At 44.0% G+C, this 26754-nt stretch overlaps 1 protein-coding gene across 2 annotated transcripts in view; it reads left to right on the top strand.

Annotated features, from left to right (window-relative positions):
* ift88 (intraflagellar transport 88 homolog) overlaps positions 1 to 26754 on the top strand; it is a 98497-nt gene that overhangs the window by 20016 nt on the left and 51727 nt on the right. For both annotated transcript variants that reach the window (XM_061926110.2, XM_061926111.2), the window contains 6 exons: positions 1982 to 2052; positions 2123 to 2209; positions 5072 to 5171; positions 12279 to 12365; positions 22663 to 22849; positions 22970 to 23078. In XM_061926110.2, the coding sequence (XP_061782094.1) occupies positions 1982 to 2052; positions 2123 to 2209; positions 5072 to 5171; positions 12279 to 12365; positions 22663 to 22849; positions 22970 to 23078 (641 nt within the window). The remainder of the gene's footprint in view (positions 1 to 1981; positions 2053 to 2122; positions 2210 to 5071; positions 5172 to 12278; positions 12366 to 22662; positions 22850 to 22969; positions 23079 to 26754) is intronic.

Below are 26754 nucleotides of genomic sequence, written 5' to 3'. Positions count from 1 at the left end.
GGATAGTCGAACCTCGGATTCAGGAGGAACAGTGTGGTTTTCGTCCTGGTCGTGGAACTGTGGACCAGCTCTATACTCTGGGCAGGGTCCTTGAGGGTGCATGGGAGTTTGCCCAACCAGTCTACATGTGTTTTGTGGACTTGGAGAAGGCATTCGACCGTGTCCCTCGGGAAGTCCTGTGGGGAGTGCTCAGAGAGTATGGGGTAACGGACTGTCTGATTGTGGCGGTCCGCTCCCTGTATGCTCGGTGCCAGAGCTTGGTCTGCATTGCCGGTAGTAAGTCGGACACTTTTCCAGTGAGGGTTGGACTCCGCCAAGGCTGCCCTTTGTCACCGATTCTGTTCATAACTTTTATGGACAGAATTTCTAGGCGCAGTCAAGGCGTTGAGGGGATCTGGTTTGGTGGCTGCAGGATTAGGTCTCTGCTTTTTGCAGATGATGTGGTCCTGATGGCTTCATCTGGCCAGGATCTTCAGCTCTCACTGGATCGGTTCGCAGCCGAGTGTGAAGCGACTGGGATGAGAATCAGCACCTCCAAGTCCGAGTCCATGGTTCTCGCCCGGAAAAGGGTGGAGTGCCATCTCCGGGTTGGGGAGGAGATCTTGCCCCAAGTGGAGGAGTTCAAGTACCTCGGAGTCTTGTTCACGAGTGAGGGAAGAGTGGATCGTGAGATCGACAGGCGGATCGGTGCGGCGTCTTCAGTAATGCGGACGCTGTATCGATCCGTTGTGGTGAAGAAGGAGCTGAGCCGGAAGGCAAAGCTCTCAATTTACCGGTCGATCTACGTTCCCATCCTCACCTATGGTCATGAGCTTTGGGTTATGACCGAAAGGACAAGATCACGGGTACAAGCGGCCGAAATGAGTTTCCTCCGCCGGGTGGCGGGGCTCTCCCTTAGAGATAGGGTGAGAAGCTCTGCCATCCGGGAGGAGCTCAAAGTAAAGCCGCTGCTCCTCAACATGGAGAGGAGCCAGATGAGGTGGTTCTGGCATCTGGTCAGGATGCCACCCGAACGCCTCCCTAGGGAGGTGTTTAGGGCACGTCCGACCGGTAGGAGGCCGCGGGGGAGACCCAGGACACGTTGGGAAGACTATGTCTCCCGGCTGGCCTGGGAACGCCTCGGGATCCCCCGGGAGGAGCTGGACGAAGTGGCTGGGGAGAGGGAAGTCTGGGCTTCCCTGCTTAGGCTGCTGCCCCCGCGACCCGACCTCGGATAAGCTGAAGAAAATGGATGGATGGATGGATATATATATATATAGATATCTACATCCTGAAAATATGCAAACAAAACTGTGTTTAGATAATTGATACTTCAAACTTGCATAAATAAATCTTAAGGAATATAACATAACTTGGCTTCTGAGACTTTCAAAATGTAATGAATAAAATGCTAAAGTTGTTGATAAACAAGCAATTATTTTAATAATTAAATATGGTCATTTTAAATGAATTATTATGATAATTTAAAATCAATTATTTGAAATATGTTTATTTTAATGTATAATTCTATGGCTGGATGTAATAAGGAGTCACGAAAAAATACAAATAAAAATACAATTAATTTTGATGTTTTTAGCAAAATATAGTAAAAATGTATTTATTTTTATTATTTTTTTAATCAATAAATACATTTATTTTTAGGTAAAATAAACATAATACAATTTATCTCTAGTCTGGATGATTTAGTTCTTGTCACCCTGTTGTCCTCCCGTCATGAAAAAAGTCAAGTCCGCATGGAGCTGGAGGGGGCGTGGCTTCCAGCTCCGGCTGAAAATCGGGAGATTTTCGGGAGAATATTTGTCCCGGGAGTTTTTTGGGAGAGGCGCTGAATTTCGGGAGTCTCCCGGAAAATTCGGGAGGGTTGGCAAGTATGCCCTAATAACGCACGAGTAATACATGCCATCTAGTGGCACTGTGAGGGTTTCCCCCTTGGAACTGTCGAGGGTGACTTTGAAAGTGCTCTCCACTTTCCCCCTTCTAGGATGACGTCAGCGCCAACATGTTGATCGAGGCCGTCAAGAACGACAAGCTGCACCAGATGGAGAGGGAGTTGTAAGTAAACATTTGTCAAACCAAAACATCATTTCAAAAAGCGTGACATGACGCTATTTTCTGGCAATAGGAAAGCTCGGGCTGAGAAGTACGTGATGACGGCCGCCAAGCTCATCGCCCCGGCAATCGAGGCTTCTTTCGCCGCCGGATATGACTGGTTTGTTTGGCACACAAGCACTCACACGCAAATAACACTAGTCCCTTTCGGTGGCCGTTTTATTCATTACTGTCAGGTTCAAACACCGGTGACATCTCTTAAACAGACAAGAAGCAAGTCATCAAACAGAGAGAGGATTCAATTTAGCTCATGTGGAGAAACGTTTGGTGCTGCACCCTCCTACAGTCTCCCACCACGCTCTGAAGGCAGTCCCATGCGCTCCTCCTTTATTTGGGCATTTTCTGATTACATAGCCGCAGCTGCTCCTAAGGGGACGGGGGTCATAAACTGCTGTTGCACTTGGTCATAAACAGTTCAAAGAAAGGTACCCGGAGCGGCGTCAGGTCTGCTCCCTCTCCGCTTTGTAGATCTCGGGTCATGACAAGATCTTCCTGTGGCTGACGATAGATCAAAGAAACCGACACCTCCACGTCGCATCCCATCGTACACAGTGGAGTTTTACAAGCCTTTTGCTTGAAAAGATCAAAGACAAGTTGATCTATTCCATTGTTTAGATTTTAGAGAGCAGTGCAAAAAGAGGCAACAAGAAAGTTAAGACAAAACAAAGAAGCAAGCAGGAGAGATAAGGTAGAGGGAAAGGAAGTGTTAGCCTTTGATGAGTGCCAGTGAGAAAGAGAAATGTTTTAATGCATCGTAAGATTTTTTTTTTGTTACAATAAACCCAATAATTAAATTTTTTTATGTAACTCCACAATGATTCCCTCCTTTTTTTCCATGTTGGTCTGTTAGTGTCAGGTTCAAACACCTAATTATACAGGTAAAAGCCAGTAAATTAGAATATTTTGAAAAACTTGATTTATTTCAGTAATTGCATTCAAAAGGTGTAACTTGTACATTATATTTATTCATTGCACACAGACTGATGCATTCAAATGTTTATTTCATTTAATTTTGATGATTTGAAGTGGCAACAAATGAAAATCCAAAATTCCGTGTGTCACAAAATTAGAATATTACTTAAGGCTAATACAAAAAAGGGATTTTTAGAAATGTTGGCCAACTGAAAAGTATGAAAATGAAAAATATGAGCATGTACAATACTCAATACTTGGTTGGAGCTCCTTTTGCCTCAATTACTGCGTTAATGCGGCGTGGCATGGAGTCCATGAGTTTCTGGCACTGCTCAGGTGTTATGAGAGCCCAGGTTGCTCTGATAGTGGCCTTCAACTCTTCTGCGTTTTTGGGTCTGGCATTCTGCATCTTCCTTTTCACAATACCCCACAGATTTTCTATGGGGCTAAGGTCAGGGGAGTTGGCGGGCCAATTTAGAACAGAAATAGCATGGTCCGTAAACCAGGCACGGGTAGATTTTGCGCTGTGTGCAGGCGCCAAGTCCTGTTGGAACTTGAAATCTCCATCTCCATAGATCAGGTCAGCAGCAGGAAGCATGAAGTGCTCTAAAACTTGCTGGTAGACGGCTGCGTTGACCCTGGATCTCAGGAAACAGAGTGGACCGACACCAGCAGATGACATGGCACCCCAAACCATCACTGATGGTGGAAACTTTACACTAGACTTCAGGCAACGTGGATCCTGTGCCTCTCCTGTCTTCCTCCAGACTCTGGGACCTCGATTTCCAAAGGAAATGCAAAATTTGCATGGTTGGGTGATGGTTTGGGGTGCCATGTCATCTGCTGGTGTCGGTCCACTCTGTTTCCTGAGATCCAGGGTCAACGCAGCCGTCTACCAGCAAGTTTTAGAGCACTTCATGCTTCCTGCTGCTGACCTGCTCTATGGAGATGGAGATTTCAAGTTCCAACAGGACTTGGCGCCTGCACACAGCGCAAAATCTACCCGTGCCTGGTTTACGGACCATGGTATTTCTGTTCTAAATTGGCCCGCCAACTCCCCTGACCTTAGCCCCATAGAAAATCTGTGGGGTATTGTGAAAAGGAAGATGCAGAATGCCAGACCCAAAAACGCAGAAGAGTTGAAGGCCACTATCAGAGCAACCTGGGCTCTCATAACACCTGAGCAGTGCCAGAAACTCATCGACTCCATGCCACGCCGCATTAACGCAGTAATTGAGGCAAAAGGAGCTCCAACCAAGTATTGAGTATTGTACATGCTCATATTTTTCATTTTCATACTTTTCAGTTGGCCAACATTTCTAAAAATCCCTTTTTTGTATTAGCCTTAAGTAATATTCTAATTTTGTGACACACGGAATTTTGGATTTTCATTTGTTGCCACTTCAAATCATCAAAATTAAATGAAATAAACATTTGAATGCATCAGTCTGTGTGCAATGAATAAATATAATGTACAAGTTACACCTTTTGAATGCAATTACTGAAATAAATCAAGTTTTTCAAAATATTCTAATTTACTGGCTTTTACCTGTATATATATATTGGCCAGGTCTCCCTTGGAAAAGAGATCTTTGATCTCAATGGGATTTTACCTGGTTAGATAAAGGCTAATAATAATAATAATAATAATAATAACTATCTATTAAACAAGACAAGAAGCAAGGAATCAAACAGAGACAGTATTCAATTTAGCTCATGAGGAGAGCGCGTGGGCCTGCACCCTCGCACAGTGTCACCCCACGCTATGAGGAAAAAGTTCCACGCCTCCCCATTTATTTGGGCATTCCGTTATTACATAGCTGCAGCTGCTTCTAAGGGGAGGGGTTTCATTATGCAGCAGCTGCACTGGGTCATAAACAGTTAAAACAAAAGGTGCTTGGAGCAGTGTCGGGTTTGCCCCCTCTCCGCTCGTAGATTTCGGGTCTTGATAAGGCCCTTCCCGTGGCTGTCCAGATCTGAGAAACCGACACCTCTACGGCGCAGTTTTAGGAACATGCTTTGCCAACATCACTTGATGTACTTTGTGAAGGTGTGTTGAGATGGTGAAGAGCTCTCAGTACGTGGAGCTGGCCAACGACCTGGAGATAAACAAAGCCATCACCTACCTCAGACAGAAGGACTTCAACCAGGTGAGAAAGGCTGCCAGATCCACACGTGGTTCTTGTGTGTCTGCCACTGTTCTTAAAGGGGAACTGCACTTTTTGGGGAATTTTGCTTATCATTCAATCCTTATGTAAGACGATAACATGTTTTTTTTTGTTAGTGCATTCAACTAGTAAATAAATGCCATCAAACGTCTGCTTACAATGGAGCCTATTGTAGTTGCTCTATTATGTCTACAAAAGCCTTTAAAAAACATCTAAACACCTCCATTAGGTTTTATATACATGATGTAAGTATATATGTAATGTAGTAACGGGCACTTTTATAATAACATTTAAGCATTTAAAGCACATTCATTTCGAAAATGCATCACAACGTTCACCTTTGTTTAACAGCATCACTGATTATTATTCACTGCAGACTTCATGAGAGCCAACAAACATCGTAAAACATGACTTACTACTGTACAAGGTCTGCTGTCATTGGGATGTTGATACAGTGGGGCAAAAAAGTATTTAGTCAGCCACGATTGTGCAAGTTCTCCCACTTAAAATGATGACAGAGGTCTGTAATTTTCATCATAGGTACACTTCAACTGTGAGAGACAGAATGTGAAAAAAAAAAATCCAGGAAATCACATTGTAGGAATTTTAAAGAATTTATTTGTAAATTATGGTGGAAAATAAGTATTTGGTCACTTCAAACAAGGAAGATCTCTGGCTCTCACAGACCTGAAACTTCTTCTTTAAGAAGCTCTTCTGTCCTCCACTCGTTACCTGTATTAATGGCACCTGTTTGAACTCGTTATCTGTATAAAAGACACCTGTCCACAGCCTCAAACAGTCAGACTCCAAACTCCACTATGGCCAAGACCAAAGAGCTGTCGAAGGACACCAGGAAAATAATTGTAGACCTGCACCAGACTGTGAAGAGTGAATCTACAATAGGCAAGCAGCTTGGTGTGAAAACAATCAACTGTGGGAGCAATTATCAGAAAATGGAAGACATACAAGACCACTGATAATCTCCCTCGATCTGGGGCTCCACGCAAGATCTCATCCCGTGGGGTCAAAATGATCATGAGAACGGTGAGCAAAAATCCCAGAACCACACGGGGGGACCTGGTGAATGACCTGCAGAGAGCTGGGACCAAAGTAACAAAGGTTACCATCAGTAACACACTACGCCGACAGGGAATCAAATCCTGCAGTGCCAGACGTGTCCCCCTGCTTAAGCCAGTGCATGTCCAGGCCCGTCTGAAGTTTGCCAGAGAGCACATGGATGATACAGCAGAGGATTGGGAGAATGTCATGTGGTCAGATGAAACCAAAATAGAACTTTTTGGTATAAACTCAACTCATCGTGTTTGGAGGAAGAAGAATACTGAGTTGCATCCCAAGAACACCATACCTACTGTGAAGCATGGGGGTGGAAACATCATGCTTTGGGGCTGTTTTTCTGCTAAGGGGACAGGCCGACTGATCCGTGTTAAGGTAAGAATGAATGGGGCCATGTATCGTGAGATTTTGAGCCAAAACCTCCTTCCATCAGAGAGAGCTTTGAAGATGAAACGTGGCTGGGTCTTCCAGCATGACAATGATCCCAAACACACCGCCCGGGCAACAAAGGAGTGGCTCCGTAAGAAGCATTTGAAAGTCCTGGAGTGGCCTAGCCAGTCTCCAGACCTCAACCCCATAGAAAATCTGTGGAGGGAGTTGAAAGTCCGTGTTGCCCGGCGACAGCCCCAAAACATCACTGCTCTCGAGAAGATCTGCATGGAGGAATGGGCCAAAATACCAGCTACTGTGTGTGCAAACCTGGTAAAGACCTATAGTACGTAATCGTTTGACCTCTGTTATTGCCAACAAAGGTTATATTACAAAGTATTGAGTAGAATTTTTGTTATTGACCAAATACTTATTTTCCACCATAATTTACAAATAAATTCTTTAAAAATCCTACAATGTGAATTCCTGGATTTTTTTTTCACATTCTGTCTCTCACAGTTGAAGTGTACCTATGATGAAAATGACAGACCTCTGTCATCATTTTAAGTGGGAGAACTTGCACAATTGGTGGCTGACTAAATACTTTTTTGCCCCACTGTATATTCCCATTCAATAGAAGAATGACTCATAATCTTCGCAAAGAAAAGGGGGGTTGAAGCTAGCGTCTTCGTGTCGTTCTCGCCAATTTCCGGGCCTAAATTGGCTGTCAAAGTGTCCTCAGACTATCCAGGTGGGAGTTATGATTTACAATAAACTTCCACGAGCACCGAGGCGAGGAAGCAGCTGATCAGTCGATGATGTCAACATAGCCACACAAGCTAGTAATCACGTCGTCGCTATAGTTTGTCTGCGTTAGCGTTTATAATAACAATATCACTCACACTTGGTTAATATTCAAATGTAAATGGAGTATTGTTGGTGGTTTTTGGATGGTTATTTACTGGGTTTTATGGGCGGAATAGAGGACCTCCCATTCACTCCATTGTAAGCAGCAGAGCCGGCCCAAGGCATAAGCGTACTAAGCGCTTGCTTAGGGCCCCGCGGCCACCAGGGGGCCCCCAAAAGCAATTAACAAAAAAATCTTATTTTTAATTTTTTGCATGTACGAGTCTGACTGATGATTTCTAAATGATCAAAGATATATTATTGTACAAAAACACAATTTTAGGTCAACAGAGTGCTGCTGCTGATCTAGGCCTAGTGATTCTTCCTGCCTCTCTTTAAATGTAAAGCTGCCTCTGCTGCACCTGTGACGTTTGCCGCCTGCTATGGCGTCACATTAGTGCCAAAAATCCGAGCGCATAAAAACTGTTATCGCGCGCTGATTCTCCACTTCGTGCGTGCGCGCGACACCCTTTTGTGCGCGCGCCGTCTCGGTCTGTGCCTGTCATGTTTCGTTTTGGCACTTTGGGGGCGGGTATGCTTAGACGGCCCCTTCTTTCTGATTGGTCAGGCCAAAAATGCTCAGAGCCAATCAGAAGTATAGCCGGGCGGGTCATCGTCAATATGTATCAAGATTGTTATAGGCGCAAAGTTTTCACTTCTTCTTGAACATTTGTTTTCTAATTTATGGAATTTCTTTTGATTCAGCCATAAAATTAATGAAATAATCTTTGAATTTTGTTTATAAAATGTTAAAAATAGCCTTTTAATAATGTATTCTGAAACAGTTTAAAATAATCAGAGAACTGACTAACACTGACACTACACAACTATGTTGCACAATTAAGTCATTTTTTTTTTAAAGCGAAAGAGGTAATTTCAACAGGTACAGCATCCTATGTCATATCTACATGTAATAAGATTTGTAACAAGGCAAACCGTTTGTAAATTGGTCGAAAATCGAGCAAGTTATGGTAATTTTATTCGTACATGTACCATTGACATCAATGTAATGATTGAGGCTAGCTGTCCGAGGTAATCAATCAATCAATCAATCTTTATTTATATAGCCCTAAATCACAAGTGTCTCAAAGGGCTGCACAAGCCACAACGACATCCTCGGTACAAAGCCCACATACGGGCAAGGAAAAACTCACCCCATTGGGACGTCGATGTGAATGACTATGAGAAACCTTGGAGAGGACCGCATATGTGGGTAACACCCCCCCCTCTAGGGGAGACCGAAAGCAATGGATGTCGAGTGGGTCTGACATAATATTGTGAGAGTCCAGTCCATAGTGGATCCAACATAATAGTAAGAGTCCAGTCCATAGTGGGGCCAGCAGGACACCATCCCGAGCGGAGACGGGTCAGCAGTGCAGAGATGTTCCCAGCCGATGCACAGGCGAGCGGTCCACCCCGGGTCCCGACTCTGGACAGCCAGCACTTCATCCATGGCCACCGGACCTGTGCCCCCCCCCCTCAAGGAAAAGGGGAGCAGAGGAGAAAAGAAAAGAAACGGCAGATCAACTGGTCCAACAGGGGGGCTATTTAAAGGTTAGAGTATACAAATGAGTTTTAAGATGGGACTTAAATGCTTCTACTGAGGTAGCATCTCTAATTGTTACCGGGAGGGCATTCCATAGTACTGGAGCCCCAATAGAAAACGCTCTATAGCCCGCAGACTTTTTTTGGGCTCTGGGAATCACTAATAAGCCGGAGTTCTTTGAACGCAGATTTCTTGCCGGGACATATGGTACAATGCAATCGACAAGATAGGACGGAGCTAGACCGTGTAGTATTTTATACGTAAGTAGTAAAACCTTAAAGTCACATCTTAAGTGCACAGGAAGCCAGTGCAGGTGAGCCAGTATAGGTATATATATATGTATATATGTATATAAAGGTATATACAGTATAGGCGTAATATGATCAAACTTTCTTGTTCTTGTCAAAAGTCTAGCAGCCGCATTTTGTACCAACTGTAATCTTTTAATGCTAGACATAGGGAGACCCCAAAATAATACGTTACAGTAGTCGAGACGAGACGTAACAAACGCATGAATAATGATCTCAGCGTCGCTAGTGGACAAAATAGAACGAATTTTAGCGATATTACGGAGATGAAAGAAGGCCGTTTTAGTAACACTCTTAATGTGTGATTCAAAGGAGAGAGTTGGGTGGAAGATAATACCCAGATTCTTTACTGATTCGCCTTGTGTAATTGTTTGGTTGTCAAATGTTAAGGTGGTATTATTAAATAAATGTCGGTGTTTAGCAGGACCGATAATCAGCATTTCCGTTTTCTTGGCGTTGAGTTGCAAGAAGTTAGCGGACATCCATTGTTTAATTTCATTAAGTAATTAGGTAAGATGGCTACAACGTTGCTATGCCAGGAGTACACAGAGAGCGCACAGACCGAGACGGCGCGTGTACAGAAAGGCACCGCGCGGGCGCAGAAAGGCACCACGTGCGCGCAAAAGGGTGTCGCGCGCGCGCGCACGAAGTGGAGAATCAGCGCGCGATAACAGTTTTTATGCGCTCGGATTTTTGGCACTAATGTGACGCCATATCTTTCCTCTCAGATTCAGACAGGACTGAGCAGGTGATCAGAGGACCACTGTCTATTAAGGAGAACTTTTCATTCCCCAAACGGCATGATGGCCCAAGTTTTCATGATCATTATACCTACAGACAGCTAGTCAATGGGGAAAAAGTCAAGCGTAGCTGGCTGACTTATTCAAGAAGTACAGATGCAGTCTATTGCTTTTGCTGCAAATTATTTTCCAAAAAGTCCTTAAAACTGGTAGCCGAGGGACAGCGGGATTGGGTCAACATAGGTGCACTGCTGAAACAGCATGAAAACAGTGAAGATCATTGTAGCAACATGGTGAAATGGAAGGAATTTGCCTTGCGTCTTTCAAAGGGGAAAACTATTGATACATTTAACTTCAGTAGACTGAGCTCTCTTTGTACAAAGTAAACATTAAATATGAACAATTAACTACAAATATAAACTAGTAATTAAAGACTAATATGTACAAGACTGATGAGACAATATGACACTTTTACTGTAAATACAAAGCTTTATCACTTGGACTGCTCAACCCCAGGCCACTCTTGTAGCTGAATGTTTTCTACATTTTAAGATTAGGAACCATATGTGCAGGGCCGGCCCGTGGCATAGGCCGTATAGGCAAATGCTAAGGGCGCCGTCCATCAGGGGGCGCCACGCCAGTGCCACAAATGTTGGAGAGAAAAAAAAAAGAAAAAAAAAGTTGGTATTATTATTTCTAAATACAAAAAATAATCCCACGTTAATTAAAATGCAAAGTAAAGCCTATTTAATAGAAATATTATTTGTTACAACATTACGCCCCCCCCCCCCCCCCCCCCTCTCCCCCGCACGGTGCGCCCCCTCCCTTCCCGTATCATGACTCTTTTTGGACGTCACCACATCAAAAAATCAACACAAGATGTCAAAACGGTCAAAACTGTCAGGTGCCCAGGGAAGAAAAAAGAGAAAAGAAGAGGAGTAGAAACGAGAAAAGACAGAGATAGCTGGTAGGTAACGTTAGCCTACATGAAATGATTTGTCTGTTACAGAATGTGATAGTAACCTGGCTTTTTAGCATTAAGCTAATGTTACATGATTCGGCAATTGCTAATCAATAAATAGCTAGTTCTGTTTTAACGTCGGGTTAATATTGTGGAGGGGGCTAAATTGTTATGGAAAATAATAATGTAACGTTAGGTAATTACAGTACTCCCCACCTTACATTCCTCAGGGACATTTGTATTAGATCTTTTAAGCAGGTGTTTTTTGTTTACATTGTTATTGCCTTCTGGTTAGCTAATGTTTGCCCTGCAGGTAATAGTCACTTTTCCACCCCTTTATATATTAGGTATAGTTGTAAGTAAAAAAAAAAAAAAAAAGGTCAAAGACAAAGCTATTCGGTTTCTTGTGAGTATATACACTTCACTGCCGATGTGGGGGGGCGCCACCTAAAATCTTGCCTAGGGCGCCAGATTGGTTAGGGCCGGGCCTGCATATGTGGCACTCTGGACATCATTCGTTCATTCATTGGTATTATTTATGTTCTTAACTGGGCCACCCCCATATCTTTATAAATGACATGTCATTTGTAAAGACATGCCAGGCTGACAATAGGATCATGTAAACAACACTGCCAGAGCCGCAAAGAGTTTATAGTAGGTGTGTGAATGATCAACAATCAATATTATTGGCAGAAATAGAGGGCCCCAAAATCTAATTTTGCTTAGGGCCCCATGGAGGCTTGGGCCAGCACTGGTAAGCAGACTTATATTTACGTTTATTAACGAGTTAGAATGCATTTAAAAAAATACATCTGGAGTCTTTCATAATGATTGTGAACGATAGGTACAATTCCAAAAAAAGGTGCAGTTTCCCTTTTAAAATCTGAAGTGTTGCAAAATATAGCATATTCAGTGTGCCGTGGCGTTCCCAATATTGTGCTTATATTCTCATCTTTTAGCTTTACAACTGTTTCCTGCACATCTTCGGATGTGTCAGGCTTCTCATTCCTCATTGACTCCACTCTCTCTTGTCTTTTGTGCCCGTCCCTTCCTCCTCTGCATGCATAAGGCCGAGGTACGTGCGCCTTCTGCTTCCCTCACGCCACGTTTTGACCACCTTGTCGGGATTTCACGTGGTTATGTTGTGTCAAAGCGAGCTTGACTTTGTACCCGTCATCTCATCAGGCAGTGTCGATACTGAAGACATTCGAGAAGAAGGACAGCCGAGTAAAGAGCGCCGCTTCCACCAACCTCTCTGCTCTCTTCTTCCTGGTAGGTCCCGTTCCAGGGTCATGAAAAAGCATTAAATACGATGTCCAGAGGCATTAACATGTCATACAATTGTAGGGTTAGGAGGAAAAATGTCCCTGTGTGGGATTATTCATTTTTAAACTGAAAAGTTTGCTGTGATGGCATTGGCAAAAAAAAGACAACAAAACAAACCACCCTACCCAATTTTTCCAATCGGGGAAAAAAAAACTGCACTTCAAGATGTTCAATATTTATTGAAGTGCAATTTTTGCTAATAGAAATTGAGAGTACATTTTATCTTTAAGTTTGTTAAAATGTTTAAGATCGTTAAGTTACTGACCTTCCGTTTACAATGTTAACAAATACTACAATAATTAAAAATGTTTATTGTGTTTGAAAGTCAATCAATCAATCAATCTTTATTTATATAGCCCTAAATCACAAGTGTCTCAAAGGGCTGCACAAGCCACAACGACATCCTCGGTACAAAGCCCACATACGGGCAAGGAAAAACTCACCCCAGTGGGACGTCGATGTGAATGACTATGAGAAACCTTGGAGAGGACCGCATATGTGGGTAACCCCCCCCCTCTAGGGGAGACCGAAAGCAATGGATGTCGAGTGGGTCTGACATAATATTGTGAGAGTCCAGTCCATAGTGGATCCAACATAATAGTAAGAGTCCAGTCCATAGTGGGGCCAGCAGGACACCATCCCGAGCGGAGACGGGTCAGCAGCGTAGAGATGTTCCCAGCCGATGCACAGGCGAGCGGTCCACCCCGGGTCCCGACTCTGGACAGCCAGCACTTCATCCATGGCCACCGGACCTGTGCCCCCCCCCCTCAAGGAAAAGGGGAGCAGAGGAGAAAAGAAAAGAAACGGCAGATCAACTGGTCCAACAGGGGGGCTATTTAAAGGCTAGAGTATACAAATGAGTTTTAAGATGGGACTTAAATGCTTCTACTGAGGTAGCATCTCTAATTGTTACCGGGAGGGCATTCCATAGTACTGGAGCCCGAATAGAAAACGCTCTATAGCCCGCAGACTTTTTTTGGGCTCTGGGAATCACTAATAAGCCGGAGTTCTTTGAACGCAGATTTCTTGCCGGGACATATGGTACAATACAATCGACAAGATAGGACGGAGCTAGACCGTGTAGTATTTTATACGTAAGTAGTAAAACCTTAAAGTCACTTCTTAAGTGCACAGGAAGCCAGTGCAGGTGAGCCAGTATAGGCGTAATATGATCAAACTTTCTTGTTCTTGTCAAAAGTCTAGCAGCCGCATTTTGTACCAACTGTAATTTTTTAATGCTAGACATAGGGAGACCCGAAAATAATACGTTACAGTAGTCGAGACGAGACGTAACGAACGCATGAATAATGATCTCAGCGTCGCTAGTGGATAAAATAGAACGAATTTTAGCGATATTACGGAGATGAAAGAAGGCCGTTTTAGTAACACTCTTAATGTGTGATTCAAACGAGAGAGTTGGGTCGAAGATAATACCCAGATTCTTTACTGATTCGCCTTGTGTAATTGTTTGGTTGTCAAATGTTAAGGTGGTATTATTAAATAAATGTCGGTGTTTAGCAGGACCGATAATCAGCATTTCCGTTTTCTTGGCGTTGAGTTGCAAGAAGTTAGCGGACATCCAATGTTTAATTTCATTAAGACACGCCTCCAGCTGACTACAATCCGGCGTGTTGGTCAGCCTTAGGGGCATGTAGAGTTGGGTGTCATCAGCATAGCAATGAAAGCTAACACCGTATTTGCGTATGATGTCGCCTAGCGGCAGCATGTAAATACTAAAGAGTGCAGGGCCAAGAACCGAACCCTGAGGAACTCCGCACGTTACCTTAACATAGTCAGAGGTCACATTATTATGGGAAACGCATTGCATCCTGTCAGTAAGATAAGAGTTAAACCACGACAAGGCTAAGTCTGACATACCAATACGTGTTTTGATACGCTCTAATAAAATATTATGATCGACGGTATCGAAAGCAGCGCTAAGATCAAGAAGCAGCAACATAGATGACGCATCAGAATCCATCGTCAGCAGTAGATCATTAGTCATTTTTGCGAGGGCTGTCTCCGTAGAGTGATTTGCCCTGAAACCGGATTGAAAAGGTTCACAGAGATTGTTAGACACTAAGTGTTCATTTAGCTGCTGTGCGACAATTTTTTCGAGGATTTTCGAAATAAAGGGAAGGTGGGACACCGGTCGGTAGTTTACCATGAGGTCAGGATCAAGGTTAGGTCTTTTGAGCAGAGGATGAATAACCGCTTTCTTGAATGCTAGGGGAACAGTGCCAGAGGAAAGTGATAAGTTTATAATATTTAGCACTGATGGACCTAATAATACAAAAAGCTCCTTGATAAGTTTCCCAGGAAGTGGGTCAAGTAAACATGTTGTTTGTTTTATCCCACGTACACGCTGTAATAGTTCCTCTAATGTTATTTCATCAAAAAGAGAGAGACTATTTTGTATTGCAGTATCCGTCGTAGATACAGTTGTATCTGTGTTCATAGAACCCAGTTGTAGCTGGGATGCGTTGTCTTTAATCTCCTTTTTAATGAGTTCAATTTTCTTATTAAAGAAATTCATAAAGTCATCTGCCGAGTGGGTGGAGCTATTGGGAGGAGTCCCTTGTTGGGTTAGCGATGCTACTGTACTAAACAAAAATTTAGGGTCGTTTTTGTTGAGGCGGATGAGATTTGAGTAATATTTAGCTTTAGCTAAGGTAAGCATGCGTTTATACGATATTAAACTATCACTCCATGCTTGATGGAAAACCTCAAGCTTGGTCGCGCGCCATTTGCGTTCCAACTTTCTACATGATAATTTATGAGCTCTGGTTTCCTCTGTAAACCATGGGGTGCGCCTTTTAGGGGCCCTTTTTTGTTTTAGCGGTGCTATACTATCAATGGTTTTGCGCAGGGCATTGTCAAAGTTGTTAGTGAGGTTATCAATAGAGCCGACATAATTTGGGAATGGTGCCATTACCGAAGGCAGTAGGTCAGCAAGAGTCACCGTTGTGGCGGCATTAATGTTGCGGCTGCAAAGTGTTACTTGCATTGTTATAAATCAGAGGTGCTCACACCTTTTCTGCAGGCGAGCTACTTTTCAATTGATCAAGTCGTGGGGATCTACCTCATTCATATATATCATTTATATTTACTTATTTATGAAATATATGTTTTTGTTAATAAGTTAAAAGTGTTTAATGATAATGCAAGCATGTTTAACACATATAGTTAATATTGTTAATAAATTAAAGGTGTTTAATGATAATACAAGCATGTTTAACACATATAGTTAATATTGTTAATAAATTAAAGGTGTTTAATGATAATACAAGTATGTTTAATACGTATAGTTAATATTGTTAATAAATTAAAGGTGTTTAATGATAATACAAGTATGTTTAATACATATAGTTAATATTGTTAACAAGTTAAAGGTGTTTAAAGATAATGCAAGCATGTTTAATACATATAGTTAATATTGTTAACAAGTTAAAGGTGTTTAATGATAATACAAGCATGTTTAATCCATATAGTTATTATTACCACCTACTCAGTGGCCTAGTGGTTAGAGTGTCCGCCCTGAAATCGGTAGGTTGTGGGTTCAAACCCCGGCCGAGTCATACCAAAGACTATAAAAATGGGACCCATTACCTCCCTGCTTGGCACTCAGTATCAAGGGTTGGAATTGGGGGTTAAATCACCAAAAATGATTCCCGGGCGCGGCCACCGCTGCTGCCCACTGCTCCCCTCACCTCCCAGGAGGTGATCAAGGGTGATGGGTTAAATGCAGGGAATAATTTCGCCACACCTAGTGTGTGTGTGACAATCATTGGTACTTTAACTTTTAACTTTAACTTTAATAAGTTAAAGGTGTTTAAAGATAATACAAGCATGTTTAACACATATAGTTAATATTGTTAACAAGTTAAAGGTGTTTAAAGATAATGCAAGCATGTTTAACACATATAGTTAATATTGTTAACAAGTTTAGGTGTTTAAAGATAATACAAGCATGTTTAACACATATAGTTAATATTGTTAACAAGTTAAAGGTGTTTAAAGATAATGCAAGCATGTTTAACACATATAGTTAATATTGTTAACAAGTTTAGGTGTTTAAAGATAATACAAGCATGTTTAACACATATAGTTAATATTGTTAATAAGTTAAAGGTGTTTAATGATAATACAAGCATGTTTAACACATATAGTTAATATTGTTAACAAGTTTAGGTGTTTAAAGATAATACAAGCATGTTTAACACATATAGATTCCTTTCTTTCATGAAGACAAGAATATAAGTTGGTGTATTACCTGATTGTGATGACTTGCATTGATTGGAATCAGACAGTGGTGCTAAAAACGTCCGCATTTTCGAATGGAGGAGAAAAAAGTCCTCCTTTCTGTCCAATACCACATGAAAGTGGTTGGTTTTTGGCATCTTATTTGTCCAGCTTCCGTACTCCTTTGTATACACTTTACAAGAAATAGAAATTGTCGGCAAACTCCGTAGCTTGCTAGCTTGTGCACGCCAGCTTTCTGAGACTCTTGTTTTGTTAGCGCAAGTGTGCAGTCGGTCTTTGGAGTTTTGACGACAGGTACGGCGCCAGAGTCTGTTGAAATAAAGTGTTTCTCGCCTTCCAGTCGGTAATTTTAATGAGCTGGCAGCAGCCAGCGTCATCTCAGAAGACCCTCAGGTGCCGTGAATGTCAATCAAGTGACGAAAGTGACGTCATAGTGAAGATTTATGATCGCTCATTTTTAGGACTATTTTTTTAATGCCTGGCTGGTGACCGACTGACACACCCTCCGAGATCGACCGGTAGCTCGCGATCGACGTAATGAGCACCCCTGTTATAAATATATTGTGTGATTACATCAGCGCTTAATTTGGCCACAGTTCATGTAAACTCTTCAATTATTCAACATTATCGTTGTCAAATGCTTACAACTATCTCCGACATGTGTATGCTTTTGATTGTATACAATATTGATCTGCAGTAAGACATGGGCATTAGATTGGTTTTAAATTGCATTAAAAAGGTATTTAAAATCATTAAATTAGATTTGTTGATTTGAAATGTTGATGCATACCTAATGTGTACCTAATGTTATGGCCAATTAGTACAGTCGTACCTCGGCTTTAGTTAGAACCGTATTTTCCAGACGATAGAACGCACCGGTATATAAGCCGCAACCACTAAATTTCAGAAGAAAAATTGTGTTTCCCATATATTAGCCACACCGGACTATAAGCAGCAGTTACATGCGTTGTGAAATTAGTTATTGTCAGATTCAAGCACCGAACTATCTATTAAACAAGACAAGAAGCAAGGAATCAGGTAGAGTTAGAGTTCAATTTAGCTCATGAGGAGAACGCATGGAGCTGCGCACTCAGTTACAGTCTCACCCTACGCTCTAAGGTACAGCTCCCGAGCTCTTCTATTTATTCAGGAGTTCCCTAGTTAACATCACTGAGGCTGCCTCTAAAGGGAGTGGTCACACATATCATGCAAAGCAGCTCCAGTACGCACAATACGTGACGGAATGTGCTGGGGGCCTTGTGATTTCGCCTTGTCTCTGCTTCGTCTGCGTGCTGTCGTCTTATCTTCGTCGAGGTCCTTGAAGTCCGTCCTTGGCTGTTTTAGCAGGCTAAACATCTGCGGCGAGGGCACCCCTCATATTCCGTGGAAGATTACAAGATTACCACTACACCCGCCCGCAATGCATCAGATATTTCTTAGCATCCAACATCAAACCACAAGTCCATGACCATCATCGCTCACCTGCGACGGGAACTAACAAGCCAAATACTAGAGTCCGTGAACATTGCTCCAAAGTACGGATTTTGTGTTGATTTGTTGTGCATACAAAAGTCAACATTGACTTGTGCAAAGGCAGTAATGTATGATAAAACAAGGCGGTAGCTAAAGGACTTCCTGTTAATCCCCTCTTTATCACACAGGTAAAACCCGCCGGGTGAGCAGCTGATTTTTAATACTTCCAGCACCGACGTAAGGCAACCATGTGACTCGCGTCCTATATGTGACTATGGGATGAACAAATATACCACAGTACTAAGACTATAGTGGCCATAAACAGTTAGCTTCTACAGCAGTGGTGCCCAAAGTGCAGCACGGGGGCCATCTGTGGTCCGTGAAGGCTTTGTCATTGGCCCTAGGCACTTTACAAATACAAAAGAAAAAAACACCAGCAAAAATTGGGAAAATAGCAAGAAATACAATGAGAAAAAGGCAAAATGTTGACATCAGCCAATAACGACACAAAGATTTGTCTTTAAAAAACAAAAACTTAAGCTCCCCTCCATTTATCTGCTTTCTTTTGTATTTCAAGTTAGCATTACATATATGTATTGTTGCATTTCAAACAATTGTATTGTTGATAATAGAGGTAATTATTGTTATTATCCATCCATCCATCCATCCATCCATCCATCCATCCATCTTCTTCCGCTTATCCGAGGTCGGGTCGCGGGGGCAGCAGCTTAAGCAGGGAAGCCCAAACTTCCCTCTCCTCAGCCACTTCGTCCAGCTCCTCCCGGGGGATCCCGAGGCGTTCCCAGGCCAGCCGGGAGACATAGTCTTCCCAGCGTGTCCTGGGTCTTCCCCGTGGCCTCCTACCGGTCGGACGTGCCCGAAACACCTTCCTAGGGAGGCGTTCGGGTGGCATCCTGACCAGATGCCCGAACCACCTCATCTGGCTCCTCTCCATGTGGAGGAGCAGCGGCTTTACTTTGAGCTCCCCCCGAATGACAGAGCTTCTCACCCTATCTCTAAGGGAGAGCCCCGCCACTCGGCGGAGGAAACTCATTTGGGCCGCTTGTACCCGTGATCTTGTCCTTTCGGTCATGACCCAAAGCTCATGACCATAGGTGAGGATGGGAACGTAGATCGACCGGTAAATCGAGAGCTTTGCCTTCCGGCTCAGCTCCTTCTTCACCACAACGGATCGATACAGCGTCCGCATTACTGAAGACGCCGCACCGATCCGCCTGTCGATCTCACGATCCACTCTTCCCCCACTCGTGAACAAGACTCCGAGGTACTTGAACTCCTCCACTTGGGGCAAGATCTCCTCCCCAACCCGGAGATGGCACTCCACCCTTTTCCGGGAGAGAACCATGGACTCGGACTTGGAGGTGCTGATTCCCATCCCAGTCGCTTCACACTCGGCTGCGAACCGGTCCGGTGAGAGCTGAAGCTCTTGGCCGGAGGAAGCCAGCAGGACCACATCATCTGCAAATAGCAGAGACCTAATGCTGCAGCCACCAAACCAGATCCCCCTCAACGCCCTGACTGCGCCTAGAAATTCTGTCCATAAAGGTTATGAACAGAATCGGTGACAAAGGGCAGCCTTGGCGGAGTCCAACCCTCACTGGAAACGTGTCCGACTTACTGCCGGCAATGCGGACCAAGCTCTGACACTGATCATACAGGGAGCGAACTGCCACAATCAGACAGTCCGTCACCCCATACTCTCTGAGCACTCCCCACAGGACTTCCCGGGGTACACGGTCGAATGCCTTCTCCAAGTCCACAAAGCACATGTAGACTGGTTGGGCAAACTCCCATGCACCCTCAAGGACCCTGCCGAGAGTATAGAGCTGGTCCACAGTTCCACGACCAGGACGAAAACCACTCTGTTCCTCCTGAATCCGAGGTTCGACTATCCGGCGTAGCCTCCTCTCCGGCGTAGCCTCCTCTCCAGTACACCTGAATAGACCTTACCTTATTGTTATTATTCATTATCAATAGTGCTATTTCTATTTATATTTGTATCGCTCCATTTGTGGTGTAATCATTTTCATTGTCATTTCTGTGTTATTTACTTCACTAACTGCTTCTCTGCTTTCATTTTTATTATCATATTTGTACATATCCTATTTGCTGATGTTGTTGTCATTGTTATTGTTGTTATTGTCTCTCTGCCTTATCCCTCTTTTGCCTCTGCAATTTCCCCCTCTGTCTTCTTTTTCTCTCTCTTTTTATCCCCTCTTGCTGCGGTCCGGCTGCACTAAATAATAATATAAATCAATTTAATAAAGTTAATAAAGTTGCTGAGGTAGTTAAAAAGCTCCTCGGTGGCAAGGCCCCGGGGGTAGATGAGATCCGCCCGGAGTTCCTTAAGGCTCTGGATGCTGTGGGACTGTCTTGGTTGACAAGACTGCAGCATCGCGTGGACATCGGGGGCGGTACCTCTGGATTGGCAGACCGGGGTGGTGGTTCCTCTCTTTAAGAAGGGGAACCGGAGGGTGTGTTCTAACTATCGTGGGATCACACTCCTCAGCCTTCCCGGTAAGGTCTATTCAGGTGTACTGGAGAGGAGGCTACGCTGGATAGTCGAACCTCGGATTCAGGAGGAACAGTGTGGTTTTTGTCCTGGTCGTGGAACTGTGGACCAGCTCTATACTCTCGGCAGGGTCCTTGAGGGTGCATGGGAGTTTGCCCAACCAGTCTACATGTGCTTTGTGGACTTGGAGAAGGCATTCGACCGTGTCCCTCGGGAAGTCCTGTGGGGAGTGCTCAGAGAGTACGGGGTATCGGACTGTCTGATTGTGGCAGTCCGCTCCCTGTATGATCAGTGCCAGAGCTTGGTCCGCATTGCCGGTAGTAAGTCGGACACGTTTCCAGTGAGGGTTGGACTCGGCCAAGGCTGCCCTTTGTCACCGATTCTGTTCATAACTTTTATGGACAGAATTTCTAGGCGCAGTCAAGGCGTTGAGGGGATCTGGTTTGGTGGCTGCAGGATTAGGTCTCTGCTTTTTGCAGATGATGTGGTCCTGATGGCTTCATCTGGCCAGGATCTTCAGCTCTCACTGGATCGGTTCGCAGCTGAGTGTGAAGCGACTGGGATGAGAATCAGCACCTCCAAGTCTGAGTCCATGGTTCTCTCCCGGAAAAGGGTGGAGTGCCATCTCCGGGTTGGGGAGGAGATCTTGCCCCAAGTGGAGGAGTTCAAGTACCTCGGAGTCTTGTTCACAAGTGAGGGAAGAGTGAATCGTGAGATCGACAGGCGGATCGGTGCGGCGTCTTCAGTAATGCGGACGCTGTATCGATCCGTTGTGGTGAAGAAGGAGCTGAGCCGGAAGGCAAAGCTCTCAATTTACCGGTCGATCTACGTTCCCATCCTCACCTATGGTCATGAGCTTTGGGTCATGACCGAAAGGACAAGATCACGGGTACAAGCGGCCGAAATGAGTTCCCTCCGCCGGGTGGCGGGGCTCTCCCTTAGAGATAGGGTGAGAAGCTCTGTCATCCGGGAGGAGCTCAAAGTAAAGCCGCTGCTCCTCCACATGGAGAGGAGCCAGATGAGGTGGTTCGGGCATCTGGTCAGGATGCCACCTGAACGCCTCCCTAGGGAGGTGTTTAGGGCACGTCCGACCGGTAGGAGACCGCGGGGAAGACCCAGGACACGTTGGGAAGACTATCTCTCCCGGCTGGCCTGGGAACGCCTCGGGGTCCCACAGGAAGAGCTGGACGAAGTGGCTGGGGAGAGGGAAGTCTGGGCTTCCCTGCTTAGGCTGCTGCCCCCGCGACCCGACCTCGGATAAGCGGAAGAAGATGGATGGATGAATGGAATTTAATAAAGTCATATACAAATAAGGCAATAAGAGAACTATAACACACTTCTCTTTTGTAAAGTAAATCTTTACCGCCGATATGGGCATTTACATCAATATGATTTGCATCAGTGGTTGGACAGGAAAAAAAAAAACGAAGAAAAAAAATACATTATGCACACACATATAAAACATAGTTGACGCGGGGGTAGATCTTACTTTGGTTTTTGGCTGAGACCAGGGATCTTGGGCTGGAAAAGGTTGGTGATCACTGCTGTAGATAGAGCGTTAAACATTGCCCTTGTACTTGTCGTGGGTGAAAATGATGTCGTAAACGTGGGAAGAATTATAACTCTTGGTTTAAGTCGTCGACACGCACATGTTGAGTTTTGAACAGCTTCTCCCTGGCCAGCACCTTTAAAAGTAATTGCATGCATTTGCGTGTGAACCAAAGGCCAACATGAATCCAAAGGTTTGTGTTTTTAAAGTATGTGTGTTCGTGATGACAAGGCTTGAGTGTGTTGGTAAAGAACTGCAAAGTCAACCTGTGATGATGACATGAAGAGACAGAGCCACTATTTGGCCGTACGGTAATCAAAAAGGCATTACAAACTTCTGTCGAAATCCTGCAAAAAAAGCGTGTAGTAGGAAAAGCGAGGCACCACTGCATTTGTGTGAGTCGTGTTCTGTTCGCTCGGTTGTAGGAGAAGGACTACGAGCAGGCAGAGCGATACGCAGATCTGGCCATGATAGCTGATCGCTACAACCCAGGGGCTCTGGTCAACAAGGGCAACACAGAGTTTGTCAAACAGGACTACATGAAAGCAGCAGAGTTCTTCAAGGAAGCTCTGAGGAACGACTCCTCCTGCACCGAGGCCCTCAGAAACCTGGGTAACAGCAGCTTGTTTGACACACTAATCATCATCATGTTTCTTTCTGTGGGAATGAATATTGTTGCAGTCATAGATTTGGACTAAAAGGTGGTTGTTGTTTATGTCTCCTCTCTCCAAGGTCTCACTTACAAGAAGTTGAATCATCTGGAGGACGCTCTGGACTGCTTCCTGAAGCTCCACGCCATTCTCAGGGATAGTGCCGAGGTCATGTATCAGCTGGCTGACACGTATCCTTCTGTCTCGAAACACGATTCTTTATTTTATATTTTAAGGTTGTGCTTCCAACTTTGTGGTAACCGTTTGGGGATGTTCCAGAATGACACAACTTGTAGGAAGTCTTCCCAGAAAAGCAGAAACAGCTAGTCTGGAACAACTCTCTTCAAATGCATTTAAAGCTGTAATGGGATCTGGTCTTCTAGGCATAGTCATAACAACAACAATAATAATAATAAAACATTTATTTTGTAAGACGCCTTTCAAGGGGTCACCGTACATCTCATAAAAACATAAAAGCTGCATTAAAAAAATAAATACATTAACATTTAGGCTAAGCAACAATTAAAAACACACTTTGGTTTAGTGATTAAGTGATTAGGGAGTCAATGTTCCGGGTGTCGAGGGCAGGGGAGTTCCAGAGGCGAGGTGCAGAACGGCTGAAGGCTGTTGACCCCCATGGTAGATTGGCGGGCTGGGGTTGACGGTCGGGTTGATGGAGGAGGAAGACCTGAGGGATCGTGTAGGAGGTCAGATGGGTATGGCGGGGTGGGCTTATGGATAGCTTTGACTATATGGAGGAGGATCTTGTAGTTGATGCGGTGTATGAAGTTGGAGTGAAGAATGGGGGTGAAGTGACTGATGAAAGGAGTTCTGGTGGTTATCCGGGCAGCAGTGTTCTGGACTAGTTGAAGTTTGTTGGGGAGACCAAAGAGAAAGGAGTTGCACTAATCCAGACGGGAAGTAACAAGAGAGTGAACCAGGGTTGCAGAATTATTGGGAGTGAGTGAAGGGCGGAGGCGGTTGATATAACGGAGGTGGAAATAGGCAGATGGAATTGTGTTGTTGATGTGGGTATGAAATGACAGAGTGCTGTGGAGGACCACGACCAGACTCTTCTTAACTTGGGAGGAGGGGGAGACCAAGGAGTTGTTTATGGTGATGATGAAACTGGGGTGCTTGGAGAGTGTGGACTTTGAACCAATGAGGACTACCTCTGTTTTATCGCTGTTCATTTGAAGAAAATTACTTGTGAACAAGAATTTTATTTCTTGAAGAAGAGGATTTGGAGGAAAGCTAGGTGTCATCCGTGCAACAGTGAAAATGTACGTTATGTTTACGGAAGATCTGACCAAGTGGAAGCAGGTCGATGATGAAAAGTATAGGGCTGAGGACAGAGCCCTGGGGTACACCAGAAGAGAGGGGGGGAAGAATGGGATGAGGATGATTTTAACTGGATGAACTGAGTACAGCCAGACCGATAGGAGGGAAACCAGGCTAGGGGTATGTCCAATAAACCAATGGAGGCCAGTCGGTGAAGAAGGGTGGAATGACATATGATGTCAAATGTGGCGCTCGGATCAAGGAGGATGAGACTGAACATGAGTCCTGAGTCAGCTGCCAACAGAATGTCATTTTGGATTTTGAGAAGAGCTGTTTCTGTGCTGTGGTGGGGGCGAAAACCGGACTGGGACTGTTCATAAAAGTTCTTGCATGGATCTGTAAAGCTACTGTTTTTTTCCAGGACTTTCGAGTGAAATGGCAGGTTGGAGATAAGATGTAGATTGTTGAAGATACTGGGGTCTGAGACAGTTTTCTTTAGGATTGGTGTTACAGTAGTGGTTTTAAAAGATGATAGGACTAAACCAGAGGTGAGGGAGAAATGGATGATTGACATTTTCAGGGGGAGGAGAGAGGGGAGGGATGCTATTACCACTGAGGTGGGCAAGGGGTGAAGTTAGCAGGTGGATGGCTTGGATTTCTGAATGAGTTTTGATACATCGCCAGCAGAATGGAGATGGAAAGAGGTGCAGAAAAGAGAGGGTGATGGACAACCGGACATGAGAGAGGTCAGTTTTTGATGGATGTTGGCTATTTGAGAGTTGAAAAATGACATCAGGGAGTTAGAGTGGTCAGTGGAGTAGAACTGTGGGGGAAGGGAATCAGTGGGCCGGACTGCTTTGTTAACTTTTGAGAACAGGACTCGGGTGTTCCTAGCCCCAGGGGTGATTATGTCCGAGAAATACTAAGATTTGGCTGAGGAGAGTGTGTGTTTGTAGAGTATAATATGGGCATGGTGCATTTGTTTGTGAACGGTCAGTCCGCTTTTTCTGGAAAGCCGCTCCAGTTGACGACCTTTGGCTTTCAGCAGACATAGATGAGGGGAGAACCAGGGGTCAGAGTGGGTGAATGAGGGGGTACAGTGAGTCCAGCAGAATATGGAGACCAGGGGCCCATGGTGCGAAAACTGTCAATGCCTGCTGTGAGATCTGGTAATGTGATGTGTTAAATGTTACGGAAGGACATTAAACAAGGTTGTTTGATTTTGGATAGTGACAAACGTATGTTGAATGAAACAAGCATGTGGTCGGAGATAGGTAGATCAGCGGCAGAAGGGTTGACAGGAGTGACACCAGAGCAGCAGACCAAGTCCAAAATATGACCTTTTGGAGTGGGTGGGAAAGTCAGTATACCAGAGGTGGGACCAAGTCATTGTTTTGCAAGTCACAAGTAAGTCTCAAGTCTTTGCCCTCAAGTCCGAGTCAAGTCCCGAGTCAAGACAGGCAAGCCCCGAGTCAAGTCCAAAGTCAAGACTGGAAAGTCTCAAGTCAAGTCCTAAGTCCTGCATTTTGAGTTTCGAGTCCTTTCAAGTCCTTTTAACCACAGACTAATATATTAACACAGATTGTGTATGCTTTTCAAACGCTGTATTTATTTATTAAAACAAGTGCATTTTAAATTGCAGGAAAGAAAATTGTGCTGACATTGCACTTTATAATAGCACTATTAACCAGTCATTTTAAACATTAACTCATTCCTTTACAGAACAAACACATTAAAAAATAAAGTGCAAATGTACTTATTTGTACAAAAGTGTTAACATTGAAAAAACATGACATATATGTGAACATAACAAAAAAGTTGTACTTTTTATATGTCAGGGCCCTATGCTGCATTGCATTTGCAAAAGACCAAATTAGCCAAGAGTCTGTCAGTCATTTGTGCACGATGGGGGCGTAGTATGATGCCACCATGGCTGAAAACTCGCTCCACTGGAGCACTGGAGGCAGGCACTGCCAAGACTCTCATGGCCACTCGGAACAGTGAAGGAAGAGTCTTCATGTTCAATGCCCAGAACAAAAGGGGGGAGAGAGTTGTTTTGGGTTGGTGCACTACTTGTAAGTGTATCTTGTGTTTTTTATGTTGATTTAATTAAAAAAAGAAACAATTATTTCTTGTGCGGCCCGATACCAATCGATTTACGGACCAGTACCGGGCCGCGGCCCGGTGGTTGGGGACCACTGAGGTAAACAACCAACAGTATGTCAGAAAGCTAGCTAAAACGGTACACATATTCATAATATAGTATACATTTTAACTGACCTTTATTTTACTATTTTTGTCTTTTTTTAGGTGGCTAAAATACGCGGTGCTGCTGACCGCCGTCTAACGTTACGTGTGATATATTGACTAACGTAACCCTGCTTAAAAAAATCACTGAACAAAAAGTATGAATAAGGTAGTGAACTGCAACAGATTCCCGTGTTTGCAATAACGTTACAACGTTAGCAGTGAGTTTACAGCCTCACTGATTTAACTACACAGCAAATAAAAGTCACGTTACTTAGCCAATAAACGTTATCTTACATTCAAAACTTACCGTTCTTTGTGCAACTTCAAATGCCGGAC

This window comes from Nerophis lumbriciformis, linkage group LG31 (genome assembly GCF_033978685.3).
Source record: "Nerophis lumbriciformis linkage group LG31, RoL_Nlum_v2.1, whole genome shotgun sequence".
NCBI lineage: Eukaryota > Metazoa > Chordata > Actinopteri > Syngnathiformes > Syngnathidae > Nerophis > Nerophis lumbriciformis.
The sequence above is the reverse complement of the archived record's forward strand: the minus strand, read 5'-3'. Positions and strand labels throughout refer to the sequence as shown.